The sequence below is a fragment of the Geospiza fortis genome, unplaced genomic scaffold (assembly GCF_000277835.1).
Source record: "Geospiza fortis unplaced genomic scaffold, GeoFor_1.0 scaffold98, whole genome shotgun sequence".
Lineage (NCBI taxonomy): Eukaryota > Metazoa > Chordata > Aves > Passeriformes > Thraupidae > Geospiza > Geospiza fortis.
Window position 1 is genome coordinate 12,058,463 of NW_005054306.1, and position 17,678 is coordinate 12,076,140.

Genomic DNA, 17,678 nt, shown 5'->3' on the forward strand with positions numbered 1-17,678 from the left:
TGCTTGTTGTAATATAAATAGGAAAAACTCATCTGTTTATAAAATCAGTGTAAGTTTTCTTTGTGATTCTTGTGTTGTCAGATGCCTGATAAGCAAAACAATTCAAATCAGTCTGAGCTTGGGTTTTGAGGTCTGTCTAAAAAGGTTGGTGAAACACTTTTAATTTGCATTGAGGATTGTAGTTTGTTGAATCTGAGCTTTAGCATCTTCTTTCCTCACTGACCAATTTAATTAAATATGTACTCGAAACATATATATGTATATATATGTGTGTGATACTTATCACCATGTACAATTTGGAGTGTCAGTTTTAAAACATGAATGTCAGATTAAAGAGGGCAGGATTAAAGTATACAGGATGAAAGAGGTAAATTATAGATTTGTTTGGTATTGAAAGCTGAAAGGAAAAGATAAGCAATGTTAATTACACCAGAAGTGTCTTTTAATTTTTACTTTTTAAAAATATATTGCAAAACACAAGGAGATAGAAATCTCTGAAGGTGTTACATAACTGGTATGAACAGCAGAACCAGCACATTTCTGTTACTTCTTCCAGAATTTTTGCAAACATTTGAGAAACAATGCCATGAACAGAATGGCAAGTCATTAAGTTGCTTTCACTAAAAGAAGCAACTTCTGCAGAATACCTGAAGAGCAGGGAGAAAACCCCCACGCCAATCCTTTGAATTTACAATTGGAAATTGTAAATTAGCAAGTCCAATAAAGTAATGAGGAAGGTCCTGTTGTAATAATCTATATATAGGAAAAATAAAACTGCCTTTTCTCACATAGCACCTTCTGACATGCAAGTATGCGACTGCCATGTGTTCACTGCTGGGACTCTTAAGTGTTTCTTAAAATGAAGGTGTCAGGTTGAGGGGAAAAAAAAGCAACACATATAGATAGGACACTGCAGGAAGACAAAATGTGGGCTGGAGCCCAAGTTTCGAGAGTAGATTGATAATTGGTATAAAGATGTGGATTCATTCCCCTAAGAGGGGGGAAAAAAGTATGTGCAGGAACCAGCTCATGCTGATCAGTTACTGCGTGGTTATAGTCCCTGTGGCAACAATCACATCCCTGTTCCCTACAGCGAGTGCTAAGGGGTTTTTTCCAAATCTCTGCATGCCAAAAGGATTGAAGACCACAAAGGTTCTTGTGGTTGAAGAACCTAAAAGGTGATAGACATCTTCCCCAAAATTTGTCTTCTCCTGAAATGTAAGAATTTAAGAGCAGAAGCATTGCTGTTTTCCTCAAGAAACAGCTTTTTCACTGCCTTTTTAAATCTTCAGGAGAGCACTGCGATGAGTTAGGTTGGTCAGTTGGGTTACATTTCCTCTTGGAACTGTGATGCTCTTGCTGAGACAGAAATCCTGGAGAGTCATGGTAGCAGATAATCCTTGGTATATTTTTCAGTGCAGCTTGGGGCACAAGAGCATTACTGTCCCTGTATAGTGTCAACCTTGTACTGAGTTTGCAGCCTGCCAACATTTCCTGACAACTACATGAACAGGGAGTGAACTCCAGGACAGCAGAACCAGCACATGGAGCAGTAACCCTCCCACTGGTTGGAGCTACATCCTGTACATACCCTGTGTAAGGGTCTGTACCCTTTTTGTGTTCTTCTCTCAGCACTGCTCTTCCCTTCCCCAAGACTCCGAGTCTCTGGGCACATACTTAGTAACCTGCCCTCCACATCCTGCTTTGATCTGAGAGGAGCATCTAAAACAAGCTGTTAATGGACTTGAGGCAAAATTTCTGACTGCAATAATCCGGAGAAAAATTCTGCATTAATATGGGCAGGTTAATATGTCAGTGTATGGGAGGAACACCTTCCTGCTTAACCCAGGCTGGGCATTTCTCAGGGTGGCAAAAGGTGCACTGTAAACATTTTGCTATTAGATTTAGCTTCAGGGAGCGCACTGACATCTCCTTCTTCTTCCTCTGCAGCCTGTCACTGTCACATGAATGGCTCCTTCTCAGAGGTCTGCGACTCTCGGACGGGCCAGTGCGAGTGTAAAGCCAACGTCATCGGGCGCCGCTGTGACATCTGCAAAGTGAGTGACCAGAAATGGGGCTTCCTTTCAGCTTTCTTCACTGTTTGTCTCAACTAAATATCATTTGGTTCTGGGTAGGCTTTTTCTGTTGTTTAATTTTCACTTTAAGAACATATATGGATTGTTCTTATGTAGAGAAAGGTAAAATGATGGCTTTTAAAATATTTTCTAATCGTTTTCTAGAACAGAAACCAAGACATAGCATTTACATGCAATTAATGTATTTTAAGCCTCGCTGTACATTTGTACATGAGTACAAATACGTACAAATTATGTACTGTATATAAGTACATTTGTATACATACTATATACACTTCATATTTTGAATGCTTGATATAGAAAATTAGTTTAAAATATTGCAGCTTTGGGAGATAATTCTTTTATAAAGAAAACTGCAAAATGTCTGATAGCATCTGATGTTTATTTTTTTTAAAAAGCAGGGTGCTGGTTTAGTTCTGCTGGAATGTTCTGCCTTCATGTTTTTTTCTTAGGGTTTCTTCTTTTATTGTCTAAACAATGTATTATTTTTTGGTGAAAGTGTTTTTTGCCTTGACATTGTTTTCCTGTCTCATAAATCACTGCAGAGAAATATTGTTTCGTAAACTTTCACAGAGTTGTCTTCAGGCAACTAAGGAATATGCTATAGTTGGCTACACATTTCTCTAGTTCAACATAAGGACTCATGAGTTAGGCCTATGTCCTCAGAACACCTTCACCTGTGTGTAATTTAAAGAACATAAATAATTCTGCAGAAATCAAAAGGATCATTTTCACCTTTAAAATGATGTAATTTCTGAAGTGGTTTGCTCACACTCCATTTTCAATGGTATTTAAAGAGTCTGTTCAAAGCAAAATTGCTGGTATCAGTGGAATTTGCAGATTGCACAAGGTACCCAGCAAACATCTCAAGCTCATTAATACAATACTGGTGATTAATTGGAATTAATCTTTGTTTACTTCAGTGCTTACTCCTGTCTTTATTTCTGTGCCCTTTTATGTGGTGTAGTTTTCTTATCTTCACTTTCTAACAGTGTTTACTTTTCATTGTTCAAGCCCAACTACTTCTGGGCCCCAGAAAAGGTATTTTGTATACCCTGTGGCTGCAGTGCTTTAGGATCTGTGTCACTGCAGTGTGATATGTTGGGAAGATGTATCTGCAAATCAGGATTCACGGGCAGACACTGTGAAATCAGCAGACAGGTGCCTAAATTGGAAGAGAATGCGGGAAGCAGTCAGCAGATCCGAGTGCCCCCACGGAGGTGGGGCACCAGCAGTGCCAGTGGGTGCCCACGAGGTGCCTACCGGCCTGCAGCTCTGGTAATGGGAACCTCTGCTTTGCATGGGCTGAAGTATCCTGTTCGCTTGTGTTTGGAGCTCACACAAATTGCTTGGGTTTCTCATTTTAACACCTGTGTTACAATATAAGAAATTCACAAGAAACTGAAAGGCTCGGAAGACAAGCAGCGTTTTAGGACACTGTCCCAATCCTAAGTGCTTCATCTTGCAAGTGGTGATATCAGTGAGAAATCAAATGCCAGACTAAGTCCTAAAACACCACCATCCACAGCAGTATGCACAAAAGGCATGGGAGATGTACATAAATCAATGGAATCAGTGGGATTTTCTTGGACTTTGCAGGATAAGACTTGCTTTTCTGACAATTCACGGATCAATAGCTTAAGGAGGTTACAAGAAGAATCAGCCCCAGAGGCAAAGAGTTAAAATCTAATTTTAAAATATTGAACATAACTGGTGTTAAAAGTTCTCATTAGCAAATATTAGTGAAAGATTCTCAGTTACCTTGGCCATTTTTAACTCGGTGCTGGGCCACTTATGTGAACGTAACGCCCAAAATGATAGGAGTGTTTGTTCCTTAGCACAGACCAACAAAGCAACTTATTTCCTTAAATTAAGTAATTATGATACAACTGTTTCTAACAGAGCAGTATTTTAGGAATCTTGTTTGTTTTCCCTGCAACTCAAAATCCCCACATTTACCACACCCTGTTTAAAAAATATGTAGCAGTGTTTTTCATCCTCAGCTTAACTCTGGGACCCATGCTATATTTGTTCATATAGACTTCCTTGGAGAAATTAGTTTTTTCCAATTAAAAATGTATTAGATTACTGTGTTACCCATGCAGTACACTGATGGAGACACAATATAATGACATATTCAGAAAATTCAGTGCATTTCCTAATTGTAGTCTATGATCTTACCTCTTGTTCAGTAAATGTGATTCTTAGAATTTCTGTGTGTAAGCAAACTTTGCTGAGAACTTTAACTTGGGGTTGAAGTTTGCATGACTGATCAAAATGGCATTGTGTGCAGCCCTCCTCACAGAATGCAACCCAGCATGGTGGTGGTCTTTTCCAGTTTAACACAGTGTGGAGTGCTGATACCAGACTTTTTCTGACTGTTACCCATATAAACAGAATTTATTTGATCCTAGCAAACTTTATCTTGGGAACTGAGGTGCACGCTGTGCATTGGTTACTTCACTGCATGAATCTGAATGTCTGTCTTGAGATTGTGTGTATTCACATTTCTATGTTTCTTTCTGTGTAAAAGAAATCTTTAGAGATAGTCAAGTATTTTATTGAACCTTGAGTTTAATTAAATGAGTTTGACTACCTCTTTCTCTCTGATATGCCATGTTTTGTCAGGTAGAAGTATGAAATTTGCAGAACATTTCAATTAGAGTTTGGAAATGAAGATCAGTGTAATTCTTTATTACATGTATAATCAACCATTTGCTTAGGTTTGTATGATTTCCAGGCCAAATTCTGACCATAGATATGGTCCTGTATTCTGAAACCTATCAGCAGATTCTCCGTGTGAGTGGGGAACTTCTGTATTAACCTCAAAGATCAGATTTCAGGACTTTTCCATGGAAAGCTTCTGAAGTTTCAGAGAATTCACCAATACAAAAAGTTAGTTAGGGATTCTACTGTAGAACAAATCCATATGAAATAGTAGTCATAGAATCAGTAAGGTTGAGAAGGACTTCCAAGTTTATTGAGTCCAACCTTTGACTGATCACCACTTTGTCAACTAGACCATGTGCCATATCCAGTCATTTCTTGAATGACTTCCCCACTGCCCTGGGCAGCCTGCTCCAATAGCTGACCACCCTTTCAGTGAAGAAATTGTTCCTGTTTTCCAACCTGAGCATCCCCTGGCATTGCCTGAGGCCGTGTTCTCTTGTCTTGTTGCTGGTTCCCTGGGAGGAGAGGCTGATTCTCTGGCTACAGCTCCTTTCAAGGATTTGTAAAGAGAAAAGTTTCCCCCTGAGCCTCCTCCTCTCCAGGCTAAACACTCCCAGCTCCCTCAGTCATTCCTCATAGAACTTGTGCTCCAGACCCTTCACCAGCTCCATTGCCCTTCTCCGGACAGGCTCCAGCACTTCAATGTCTTTTCTTCTTGGAAGCGGCCCAGAACTGGACACAGCGCTAGTGCTTAGCACAGAGGCACAATCACTGCCATGGTCAAAGCCAGCACAGCTCCATTGATTTGAAGATCTACTGGTTTATTGTTGGTTAAAAATTAACACCTCATGCCTGAATCACAAAGTAGCACATTATAAATTAAATATCTTTCACTTTGTTCCAATTATATTCATTAGCAGTGATCTCATTGGTATCTTATTTTTAACATTCTGCTTTTCTGTCAAACTCACTGATAGATTTTATTATTAATGTTGTAACATCAATTTCAAGTGAAGTTATTAATACGATTTGGATTTCAGTATACACTGAAAATCATCATGCCTGAAAAACAGGTAGAGAAGTACTCCCATTTTAAAGCACTCTATCTCAAGACTGAGTTTGTCATTTGAATATCAAGTCTGGTTTGTTCCAAGGAGCCTCTGTTGGTTGATGCAGTGAACCTCACGAGGTCTTTTGCTTGAAAGCTTTGTGCAGAACTCTGTATCACAGTATACAAATGAGCGTGTGTCTTCCCTTCTTTACTTTTTGCACTCCACTAGTGAAGTTAAGGAGAAAATTTCTTACTACAGTTGATAACATCTACTCTGGTTCTGTAGAACTTTATATTGATTGCTGCAAAAAAGAAAGAAAAGGAAGAAAATAGAAGAGAACCAAAGGCCTAATCCAAAGACAGAGTTTTTTATATCTTAAAAAAAAATCCCCCTTACTTTTTTGTATTGTACAGAAATACACTATCTCTATGTTCTTCTAAAGTTATTCCTATACATCATTCTAAAGAATTGCCTTTAAGTTACTGTATACAGATATTGCCTTTATTCAGAGGAGATAAAATGGAATTCAGAGGCTTTCCAGTTGAATCGATCTCCATTCATAGCTAAGAATTTGAATTCACACTCTTAGCAACAAACTCTTGCCTGACATAGCCTTACAACCAGAGATGGGATATGTATTTTGCACTGACATACCTTCCATTCCAAGTGAAAAATGTACTTAGGCAAACAGCCTCATAAGAAAGGTGTTACATTGCAGAACATTCATTATAGCATCAGGTAATGTTCTGAAATCTTTATTCTTTCTCAGAAGTGTAGAGCATTTAGTGTCCTTGCTCCAGAGTTTTACCACTACAATTTAACCTGTTAAAAGCAGTACTTCAGTGATGAAGAGGAAAGAGCAACCCTGATCTCCTTACACTCTCAGCTTTTCCTCTTTTCTCCTGGTAATCATTCCATGTACTAACTGCTCTTCACTCTGTGGCAGCCTGGAACATTTGGCTTACAGTCTTCCAGAGGATGTGTTCCCTGCAACTGCAACTCCTTTGGTTCCAAGTCCTTTGATTGCGATGGAGACGGGCAGTGCTATTGCCAGCCTGGAGTGGCAGGAAAAAAGTGTGACCGCTGTGCACATGGGTTTTACAACTTTGAAGAAGGAGGCTGTTCCCGTATGTAAATGTTTTCCATATAAGCACAGATTGATTTGTTTGTTTATTTATTTATTTGTTCCTAACATTCTAGTTTGGCTAATTTTGGATTGCATAGTGAATTTTCCTGACCGGGGGTTCATAGACAGCCTTGAGCATCATGCATTTGACAAGGGTGGTGATTGGCAAGAATGAAAGACCCAAGCCATTTCTGCTATTTTATGAAGATTTTATGAATTTTATTTTATTTAAGAGGAACAGGAATGTCATTTACTCCATGTAGTGTCTGCCAAAAAAACTCCATGAAGTTCCTATAATTTAGTTAAGAATATCATAGAACTTTGATTAAAATTTTTGCCAAATCACATCAACTTGTGGGGGTGTAAAAGGAAAACAACAAAAACACCAACTCCCTTTCCTTCTAGTTTTATCCCAAACCTTTTCATTGTTCTTATATGGTTGATCCTCTTTCATTACCACTGTCCTTTCCTGCACAGTAATATTTAGTTGCTTACTTGAACTTTGTGTGTACAAGAAGATCTTTAAATAAAACTATCTGCTATATCCCTTGTGTAAACACATGAAAAATCTCCTTTTCTAGATGCTGAAACTCCAGCATTAGACATAAATATATCCAGCCACCTCTTTACCTTTATTTTTTTTCCTTTTGGAAATCAGGTCAAAGACTGAAATGAATGCTTCCTATTCTTGAAGTAGTGCAGACTGCTATATTAAAAAGAACCCAATCAATAGGTTTCTTCACAGGGAAATATCCATCTTTCCTGATAGAACTGTGTTTTTCAAGTCTGAGAGACTCATTTATGTGTGATCACAGGACACATAGATAGTTGTCTAGTGTGACTGACTGCTGGGATGCCAGAATGCTTTTATTATTCTTTAGGTATAAAGTATATTATTTCCAGAAGCAGAAATCACAATGTCTCATAATCTGTTCTTGCTCCTTTCCTACCCAGAATGGCAGCACAAGGAACAAGTTTAGCTCTCTGCCTTTTCTTACTTTTTTTTTAATGGAAGGAGCATCGAGGCCTTGAGACCCATATTTGTTCAGCAAAATTCAATTTTACTTGTAGTGTGGATAAACCTTGAAACAGGCTGGATTATAGATTATGTTTGAAAATGTTGGCTCTATGGTGTTATCTCCCATGGGAATGAAGGTTTCAAAAACACTTAGAGGTTTGAAGAGTTCACAGACATAGGCACCTTGGAAAAGGGAGAGATTGTTCCCAGGCTCACTGATGAGAGAGCTTGAAATAAAATGCAAATGATAACTGCAGTCCTAAAGCCTTTAGCAATTAAATGAAGGGCAGAAAATTCTATCGTTTATGATTAGCATCTTATTCTAACATTCCACCGGTTAAAAGCACATCACTATTGTGAAACACAACAAAATGTTGATAACTACAGCTGGGGAAGGAAAATGAGAGGGCTATTAATGAAATTGCACATTAAAATTTTAATTGCTCTCTTGTCAAAGTTTAAAATGACAGGGTTTAAGAAACAGCAATGAAATGGTAAAATGCTGTAGATCCAAGTAGCATTTTAAATATAAATATATTGGCCTGTGGTCATCAAATGTTTAAAGCAACAGCAGCAGCTATAGATGTTGAGAAAACTCAGAATTTTGAAAGTTCCAAAATTAATAGAACGGGTGGAAAGGAATTCTGTTTTCAGTGTGCTCATTTTTCCACATTTATTTTCAGTAGGCTTCTTATGTATTCCTTCAAATGAAAAAAAAATTAAATTATGAATCACAAAGAAAATCAGAAATTTAATAGAAGTATATCAAATCATGCTGGAAGGAAAAGTGCAGAAAAATTAATTTCATTGTGACAGTTAAGTATCAAATAAAATATTGGACCTCTTTTATCTAGCATTTATCCAAAAGGAATATAATTTGATTTTTTCTTGTGCAATATAAAAATCCATAAAGCCTAAAAACCCACTGAAAGCATAGTCAGTGTTGACATTCTAGCAGCAAAGATACAAAAGAGGCTTCTATTTCACTATTGCTTGCAACAGTTGTGTTGTATTTTTTTCCCTCTTATTTTGAAAAATAATTACAAAAGTAAAAATAGGAAAAACATTTGAGTATCTCCTTCCCCTCCATGCCTTTTTAGCCAATTTTGTGCAAGACCTGTAAGCCCATAAATGAGCTGTCACAGATGAAAGCCTCAGTTTCCCAATGAGATGTATTCTGAAACTTCAAGCTGCAGTGTGTGAAAATATTTTAAATAGCATGCAACACATTGTGTTCCTGCCATGAGGCAAAACTTGCTATCTTCTTTGCATCAATTTTCTTATCTTGAAGGCATTGGTGGGGAAAAAAAAAAGGTCAGTTCTTATTTGAACTATAGATAGGAGTTCTATCTTTGCACATCCCTTGTTTTCTAGTTTCAATCTGAAGTATTTCACAGTAAAGGCAATGAACATAAATGAAGCCCTCAGCAGCAAAGTTACGCTGCCCTTTAAACACCCGGAGAAACAGGTTATCATACAGAGAGTCAGTTTGCTTATGGTGCTTTTCACTGACCTCATGGGTTATGTGGATGATGGGTGTGAAAACAACCACACACCAGTTCTGCTCTTTCAATAACTTGTATGTCTTGTGCCCCTTAACTACTTATCACTTACATACCTTGAATCTGTATTTGCCACCAATGAGTTCTTCACTTAATAATCCTTTAAGAACAAAGGCCACTTCTGGAAGCACTTCCAAACCTGAAGTATTTTTAATTTGGTATAATCTGCAAAGAATTCCAGTTTCCCATGGAGAGGAAACATCAGTTTGTTGATGTCCTCCCAAGGCAGAGGATATGTAAGCTGAAAAAGAAGGAATAGAAAGGGAAAAAGAAACCTAAACACTTTTTTTGCCCTTTATGGAAAGTCTCTTTAGAGCAGCAGAAATTTCAGAAGGTATAAGAGGTTAAATATTTGGTATGAGAGGTTAAATAGGCTGCAATTTCCCTGCATAGATAGCTCAGAGGCCCTCAGGTGGCCTCTTAGAGGAGACAGCATGGGCCCAGAAATTGTATAGCAGCACTCCTGCAGTTATGTCACAAGAGTGCACCATCTCAGAAGTCTCTGCACTTCTGCAGTTGGTGCCTTTATTTTTCCCATTCTCTTCTCATTGTAACTACTTCAACCAGTTAACCTGTGTTTCACTGCTCCTGGTCTTGGTTTCTCGGGGTTTTCCCCCACATTTTCTGCCCCATCGTGTCCACAGATAACTGAGTCCACTGTACAGTAAAAGAATGATCCTAACCCTGTTAAGGTCTGCTCTCCAGCTGTCACATAAAAGGATAACTTTGCTTTATTTTTTTCTGTCTCCCGTGAAGCCTGCGAGTGTTCACGGTTTGGCAATAACTGTGATCCCGTCAGTGGACGCTGTATCTGCCCTCCCAATACTGTTGGAGAGATGTGTGACAAATGTGCACCAAATCACTGGGGCCATAACATTGTCAGTGGCTGCAAGGTGAGTGGATTTCTATTTTCTCTATGTGTGTTGTCTCTTTCACAGTAATTTATAACTGGAACACAGTTTTTGGCTTGTAAATTGTGGTTTGTCTCCATATTGTAAGTTTTGGTGTAAATGTTGGCAATTTGTTACTGCTGCTGTAGTGGACTACAGATCCTCTGTCTCAGGTATGCAGCCTGTAACACAAAACACCCTGTTGGTTCTGCTGTCACACTGAGTCAGGGTCCCGCTTGAGCCCGATTTTATTTTATTATAGCTGTGTTTTACATGACTGAGGAGATTACCACAGTATTGAATGAGGTGTGTAGATGTGTATTTATCAGTAATCAGCAGTGCCTTTGGGGAACAAATTTACTTTGGCCTTAATGATGACACCACTGGGAATTTGTACTCAGTTTGCTTGAGAAAGGCTTCAATTTGTGCATAAAAGACAGCAAGGAGAAAAGAAACATCCACCTTAGTTATAAATTGCACTTTATTCCCCTGTTCTTAAAGGGGAAATAAACCTTATAATTAGCCTTTAAATCCTTCTTATTCCAATATTTGACACAGAATTAAAATATCTGAAGAGAAGGGAGAAGAAATAGGAAAACAAGGATAGAATATCGAGGAGGCCATGAAAGCTGTTGTTAATGGCCTTGAGTTTAGTGGCACAGTGTTCAGTTAAGGTTGAAAACTGGTGACAGTGGACATCATGGAAAGTTCAAATGCCTTCTTGCTCCCTGGTGTGCTCATTGATGATAAGGGATTTAATAGTACTGCTACAATTACTCCAGAAAACGATATGGAACATAGTCATACACCATTAATACTTGTTCTTAAAAGGCTGTTAGTCATGTAGCTCAGACTGCGAAGCAATTGACAAGACTGATTTTTTTTTGTATGTATGTAAAACTCCTGTGAAACCTCTGCAGTGCTGCTGTGATATAGATTCTTGGCTTCTGAAACCAGCCTAATGAGGTTGAAGACCTCTGTTTGAGCTCTGGAGTATATTCTCTGATTGTCTCTTAAGTGAGCACATTAGTATGACAGTTCCATGGCACCATCTAAATTAATGATGATCTATCAGCCTACATCTCTTTCAGTGTGTTGCTGCTAATTTCTGCAAAGTGAGATGTGAATCTCTTGCTTTGCAGTCTTTGCAGAAGATTTCCAAGGCTGTTGTAAGTCTGGGATAGAAAGCATTGTAGAAAACTGCATAAACCACACATAGTATCTGATTGTAATTTAGGTTTTGATATTGCACACCAAGATACTTCAGAGAATGGTGAGCAATGTGCTCTCTCAGCTTTGTGTTCAAATGCATCTTGTAGAATAAAGTTCTTTCTGTCAGAATGTTTTATTTTTTTAGGTTGGGTAGTCATCTTGCAGACTGTATATTTCCTGTATGTATTCACCTTCTTTAGAAGTGGTGTTTTCAGATCAGAGGAAAGGTGGTCTAAGTAGTTATGTAATAAACAGTTTTGCTTGGAAACTGAATCCACATTTTCTTCCTCTGTTTTTCAGCTTTGTGTCTGTAATTTTAGCAAGTCTATCCATGTCAGTTACTGTGGTAACCTGTACTGCTGGTACTGAGTTTTTTGCTGTAAGCTGAACTTCTCCATATGATATTCTGGTCACATCAGTGATTACAGCCAATGTCTTGTATTAACTGTGCAGTGCTACCACAGTAATAGCACTGAGGGATTCTTCTGTTCTTTGGAAATCTTCAATTTTCCCTGCAACTTTTGTATTCAATTTCTAGATACCCTGGAAAATCACCTATTTCTATCCTCACTTGCCTGTGCAAGTCTTATTCTGTGAGGGAGTTTACTTCCAGATATTTCACATGACTAAATCTCTAGCCCTTCCTGTGCAAATTACTGTCATCTAGGAGTCTTGTTTGTAGAAAGAGGATAGTTACCTGTGTGATAGATAATAGACAGGTAATAGACATTGAACTAGGTTCCTCTGGAACCACTGAACCCATTGCTCCTGAGGAATTCCAGTTTTAGGAAAGTGTTCTGAACATGCCTGCAGAGAATTTACATACAAAATACTTCTTACAGAGTGCTTGTAGTTTCTGAGTTAATTTTGTCCACAAAGTATTCCAATATCCTTGACCCTTTTGGGTTTATTTCTTTTCAATGCCTAACTTATATATGGTAATATTTATAGAAGACAATCCCACCAGTGTTGTGAATGTATTTAGTGTAAATGCTTGACCCATGTTGAATAAAAATACATTACTGGCCTTATAATTTAAACATGTTATTTTTAGACAGTGGAAAATAACTGCTGTATTTTATTTATAGATACTTAAAAGAGGTGAATTGCTTTTTGGTTGGGTTTTGGTTTTGGTTTTTTCAGAAGCACAATTACAATTGCCTTTTTTCTCTCATTTTCAGCCCTGTGAGTGCAGCCTCATTGGAGCCCTAAGTTCTCAGTGTGACTTAAATACAGGCTGTTGCTTCTGCCGCCCTGAATTCTCTGGGGAGAAATGCACCGAGTGCAGGTTGGGCTACTGGAATTATCCCCATTGTGTGGCTTGTCAGTGCTTCCTGGCTGGGACAGATCCACAGAGCTGTGATGCAGAGGGAAAGTGCTCATGCGTTGATCATTCTGGCCAATGCAGCTGCAAGGTAGGACAATGAAGGTTGTAAACTGATCTAATAACTGCTGAGAAGTTTATTTCAGATTTCATTGGCACTTGCCCTTACTTGTTCAAACAGTACATACAGAACAATCTCCTTGGTTTTCATAGTGCATTTGCAAACTGATGTGGGAGGAGTCCAACGTAAAGAAAGACTTCAGGGTTTATCAGTTGCTTTTCCACATACTGACACTTGCCAGTATAACATCCTCTTAGGAGGATCCTTAGCATCCTCTTTTCCCCCCAATTTCTACTTCTGTCTATTCTTACAGAACTGTTGCCAGTTCATCCCCATAATACAATTCTTGTTCAGATTCTGGGCACAATAAAAGCAAACACATCAGTAACCACAGTATGCCACAGTGCTAATTCAAAGTACATTGACTTAAATGGAGTCAATATTCATCATTTCATGAGGAGAATTCACTGCAATAGTATCTGTTCGGAGTAGACTTCATCCAATTCAGGATCATTAAAGCAAAGACTTTTGGCATCATCATCTTGGCAACATTCTTATTTGGAATTGTGCTTGGTAGAACAGCACACTTAGGTTGTTTGAGAGTTGGCTGGATTGCTGAGCTTACAGGGCACTAATTAGTGGTTTGATATGCAATTGGTAGCCAGCAAGCAGATTATCCCAGAGCCAGTACCTTCCTCAGTGACACAGATGACAGAATTCATGATTAGCACATTTGAAAATACTGCTGATTTGGAGGAGGTTGAGGTTGACATGCTGAACGGTAGAATTACTGTCTAGAGAGTTCTTGAAAAGCCTGATGACTGGGAAAATAGAAAGGTCATTAACTGGAGTGGAATGACCTCAAGAAACAGTACAGTTTAGGAGGAAGAAGCCTGAGTGGCAATCCTGCTGGAAAACACAATATAAACCAACTGTATAATCTCATGGTAAATAAGGCAAGCTGCCCACTGGTCTGGGTGCAGTGAGCACTGTGGCCAATGCAGCTGCAAGGTAGGACATCACAAAGAGCATGGTGAGCAGGGGAGAAGCTTTATCTACTCAGTGCTCTACTCTTACCGTAGCTGGTGCTGGTAAGACTGCACTTGGAAATGCTGTCCAGTTTTAGAGCTTGATTTGAAAGTGTTGTTGAGAAATTGAAGAGGATCCAGACAAGAGTCTCACAGCAGATGATCTGTGGGGATGTACTGAGAGAGCAGGACCCTGTCTTAGGCTGAAAAAAAGAGGCTAATAAGAGGAAATGCAATTACAACCTATTAGCCACTTCGAAGAGTAGTTGATGAAATAAAGTCCTTTCTGATGATGGCAGAAGATGTAACAAGGGACAACAGCTGCCAAAGGGAGCTTGGGAATTTTGGGTTGGACATTAAAAAAAAAAAATCAGAGTTATGCAGTAGTGGTACACATTATCCAGAAAGATGTGAAATGTCCATTCTAGGAGACTTTCAAGAACTGTCTAGAAAGAGGCATGGGTAATGTGACCTAGTATTGGTGATAGCTGTACTTCTAGGGGGTGGTTTTTTAAAGTGACCCCCGGAGAATCTTTCTGTGATTTAGATTTATTTTTCTTCTTTAGGTCTGTATTGACACAATGAGATAGTAAAATGGAAGGATGAATTCAAATAATTGAATAGCCAGGTAATTATTTTGTTAAATGGGCAACAGTCACTTAATTCTGAGTTTCAAGACACAGAACTGTAGAACAAATTAGGTTGGAAGTGACCTATGGAGGTCATCTAGTCCAGCACCTTATCTGAAAGACACTGCTGAGGCAGTACTTCCAAGCATGGGGAGAGATTTCACGGCCTCTTTGTGCAAACGGCTTGACCACCCTCCCATTTTTCTGGTATATTTGAACAGGAAACATTATGTTCTATTTCACAAGTACTGATTCATTTGATGATGACACCATAAGAAAATGGAAGTGAGTTGACCACATGGACTGTCTGAATAAAACTCGGTGCTATTTGCCCTGTGCCAGCCTCTGAAATGCAGAAATGGAAGTGTCTCAGTTCTTTCAGCCTCTCCTGATCCATGATAAGCAGCAGCCCCTCTAACCAACTCAGTGCCCCATTTCTGGATTAGGTCCAGCATGTCACAGAACTGGTCAGGTTGGAAGGGATCACTGGAGGTCATCTAGTCCAACTCCCCTGCTCAAGCAGGATCCCCTCGAGCACGTGACTCAGGGCTGTGTCCAGACTGCTGTCTCCAGAAAAGGAGACTCCACAACTTCTCTGGGTTGTCATTTTTCTTGTGGTTCTTGTAAGCACTAAGTAGAAAGAGTGGGAGTTCGTGGCATTTTAAAATAGAAGTGTTTCTTTGTTGATTCTTTTAAGGCTAATAACATAGTTGCTTCTGTGTTTCTCTTGAGTGCAAATAAACAGTGTATATTTAGCTGATGATTAATGATAAGGAAGTGCAATTGACATGAAAAAAATTCAAAGCAAGCAAAAATCGCCATATATGAGAGAAAATGGACAAATAATACTGAACTAAGTAAGCATTTTTCCCCCCAGAATTTTAATCTAAGGTTAAATTTAAATCTAGTGTTGGTTAATCTTTTGTGTAACTTTTTTTGAAATAGTTGTATATTGAAGAAACTAGATTTTTATCAAATGATAATAGGTCCCATTTAAACCTGCTGTTACAGCTGCAGAAATGAGCTCTCAAAGGCTCAGGAGCCTCATTGTCAACTCTGACAAAAAGCAGCAAAATCTAAGCTAAATACAGTGTACACACATTTGTTGATAGAACATGTGGAAATGAGGGTTAAAACTGAGAAATCCTGAGGGATAATGTTGGTTTCTTGTATAAGCTCTGGAAAGTTTATTTTTCTTTTAAATTGACTTTTTCACACTAGTCTCAAGAGAACAAAAAGGGTGTGTGGGGAGAAAAAGCCAACCAAGTGTTTTCATATTGGTGACTATTTTTCTTTTTAATACCTTGGTCTCAGTATGAAAATGGTTTTAAAAGGCTCTGCATAAATTATTGTGTATCTACCCTATCTGGAATAGCTTTTTATTTGGACTAATTGAAAAATGAAAATAAAAGCCTTGACATTACAACAGTGAAACATTTCAGCCTTGTTAATACTGTTCAATGATGTGGAAAACAATCATGAAGAGGGGAAAGCTTTTCTCTTCAGAATTTCCATTAAAATACATTTCTCAGCAAGAACATTTAGTGCAGTACCTTAAATATCTGAACACGTCAATGCTAATTCGTATTAAACAGAAGGCTTGATTAACACGGGCAATTTCAGAACAACTTGTTTTTCTTATCTTATCAATCAGTTATTGAGCATGTCATGCCCAAAGTGCCATTTAATTTTTCTGTGCTTACAACTTTCAGTGTGAGGCCAGCATCTATTGCTCAGAGCTACTCAGTGGATACAAATGCAAATGCCTTAATTACATTAATTACATATGTTTGCATACACACGTGATAAGAACCTGGAGAGTTCCTTGAATATTTCCTAAAGCTTATTATTATTTCTTGCTGCACCCTCTTATTATCATTACAGTAGGATTTTCTGTTTCTATCGCTACCTTGAAATAAAACTTGATTATTTTTTCCCATTTAAAAATACTCTCTCTCTCTCTCTTGCAGGTTAACGTGGAAGGTGTCCACTGTGACAGGTGCAAGTCTGGTACATTTGGTCTCTCTGCCAGAAACCCACTTGGCTGCAGCAGTTGCTATTGCTTTGGCCTGACTGCACAGTGCAGCGAGGCAAGGGGGCTGAGCCGCGTGTGGGTGAGTAGGAAACTGCTGAGCCATGTAATGCGATAATGTTGTTTCCTGCTGGCATCTTTTAGTCAGGCACTGAGAGGTAGCTAGAAAATGGCCAAACATTTAAACAATCACTTTCCTCTTCATGCTTTGAGGAGTGGTGAGAGCGGTATGTTCCATTAGCCAGTCAGGGTCAAGACATTAAAAGGAAATAAGTAGATAAGAAAATGAGTGATAGGATAGCTGACATCCAGCCAAAGCTATTAAACCCCAAAAAAGGGCAAGCTGGTCATGTGGGGAAATTATGCAGTCTAATGCATTGCAACATAATCCCTGGTACGTGATACACAGTTTACCCAGGTGTATTCAAGGGTCACAGATGCTTGTTGTCCAGCATAAATTTCCCATAGTTCAGTTAATCTGTTGATTTTCCTTGTTGGTTTTGTTGTTTTGGTGGGGTTTTCTTTCATTTTTTAAAAAGAGCTTATTGAAGCTATATTTAAATTCAAGCATGGAGGGGTATAATCCATCAGAGCAAACAAAGAGTTCTACACCTGTTTGTGGAAGAGGGCCTTGAGACCTATGCTGGACTGATAAATAAGGCAGACCAGATGTCTCCATTTTTCTCTACAACAAGCACAAAATACACGTTGAGATTGCTGCCATGCCAACTCCTCTGTTGCATTCTGGAGGAGAGATTTCTAGTGGAAAAATATTCATTCTGTCCCCATGTATGGTCAGGCATATCCCTACTTGAAAGAATGCCAACTATAGAAGGAATGTCTGCCTAATGCGAATCAGCCAAAGCCCCAGACTAGTCATGTACAAGGATCAGTTCGCTAAGGATTCCTTAGGCTGAAATCAAGTTAATCTCTCTTGCTTAATATTATATGGATAGTACTTATTCTCCCCTTCACTGT

General features: G+C 38.7%; 1 protein-coding gene across 1 annotated transcript in view; it reads left to right on the plus strand.

The window, feature by feature from the left end:
* The window catches only part of LAMA2 (laminin subunit alpha 2), a 254,316-nt gene that overhangs the window by 131,449 nt on the left and 105,189 nt on the right, over positions 1-17,678 (plus strand). Inside the window, exons 20-25 of the mRNA XM_031066728.1 lie at positions 1,951-2,057; positions 3,111-3,374; positions 6,765-6,945; positions 10,281-10,417; positions 12,808-13,041; positions 16,639-16,782. Of these exons, the coding sequence (XP_030922588.1) occupies positions 1,951-2,057; positions 3,111-3,374; positions 6,765-6,945; positions 10,281-10,417; positions 12,808-13,041; positions 16,639-16,782 (1,067 nt within the window). The remainder of the gene's footprint in view (positions 1-1,950; positions 2,058-3,110; positions 3,375-6,764; positions 6,946-10,280; positions 10,418-12,807; positions 13,042-16,638; positions 16,783-17,678) is intronic.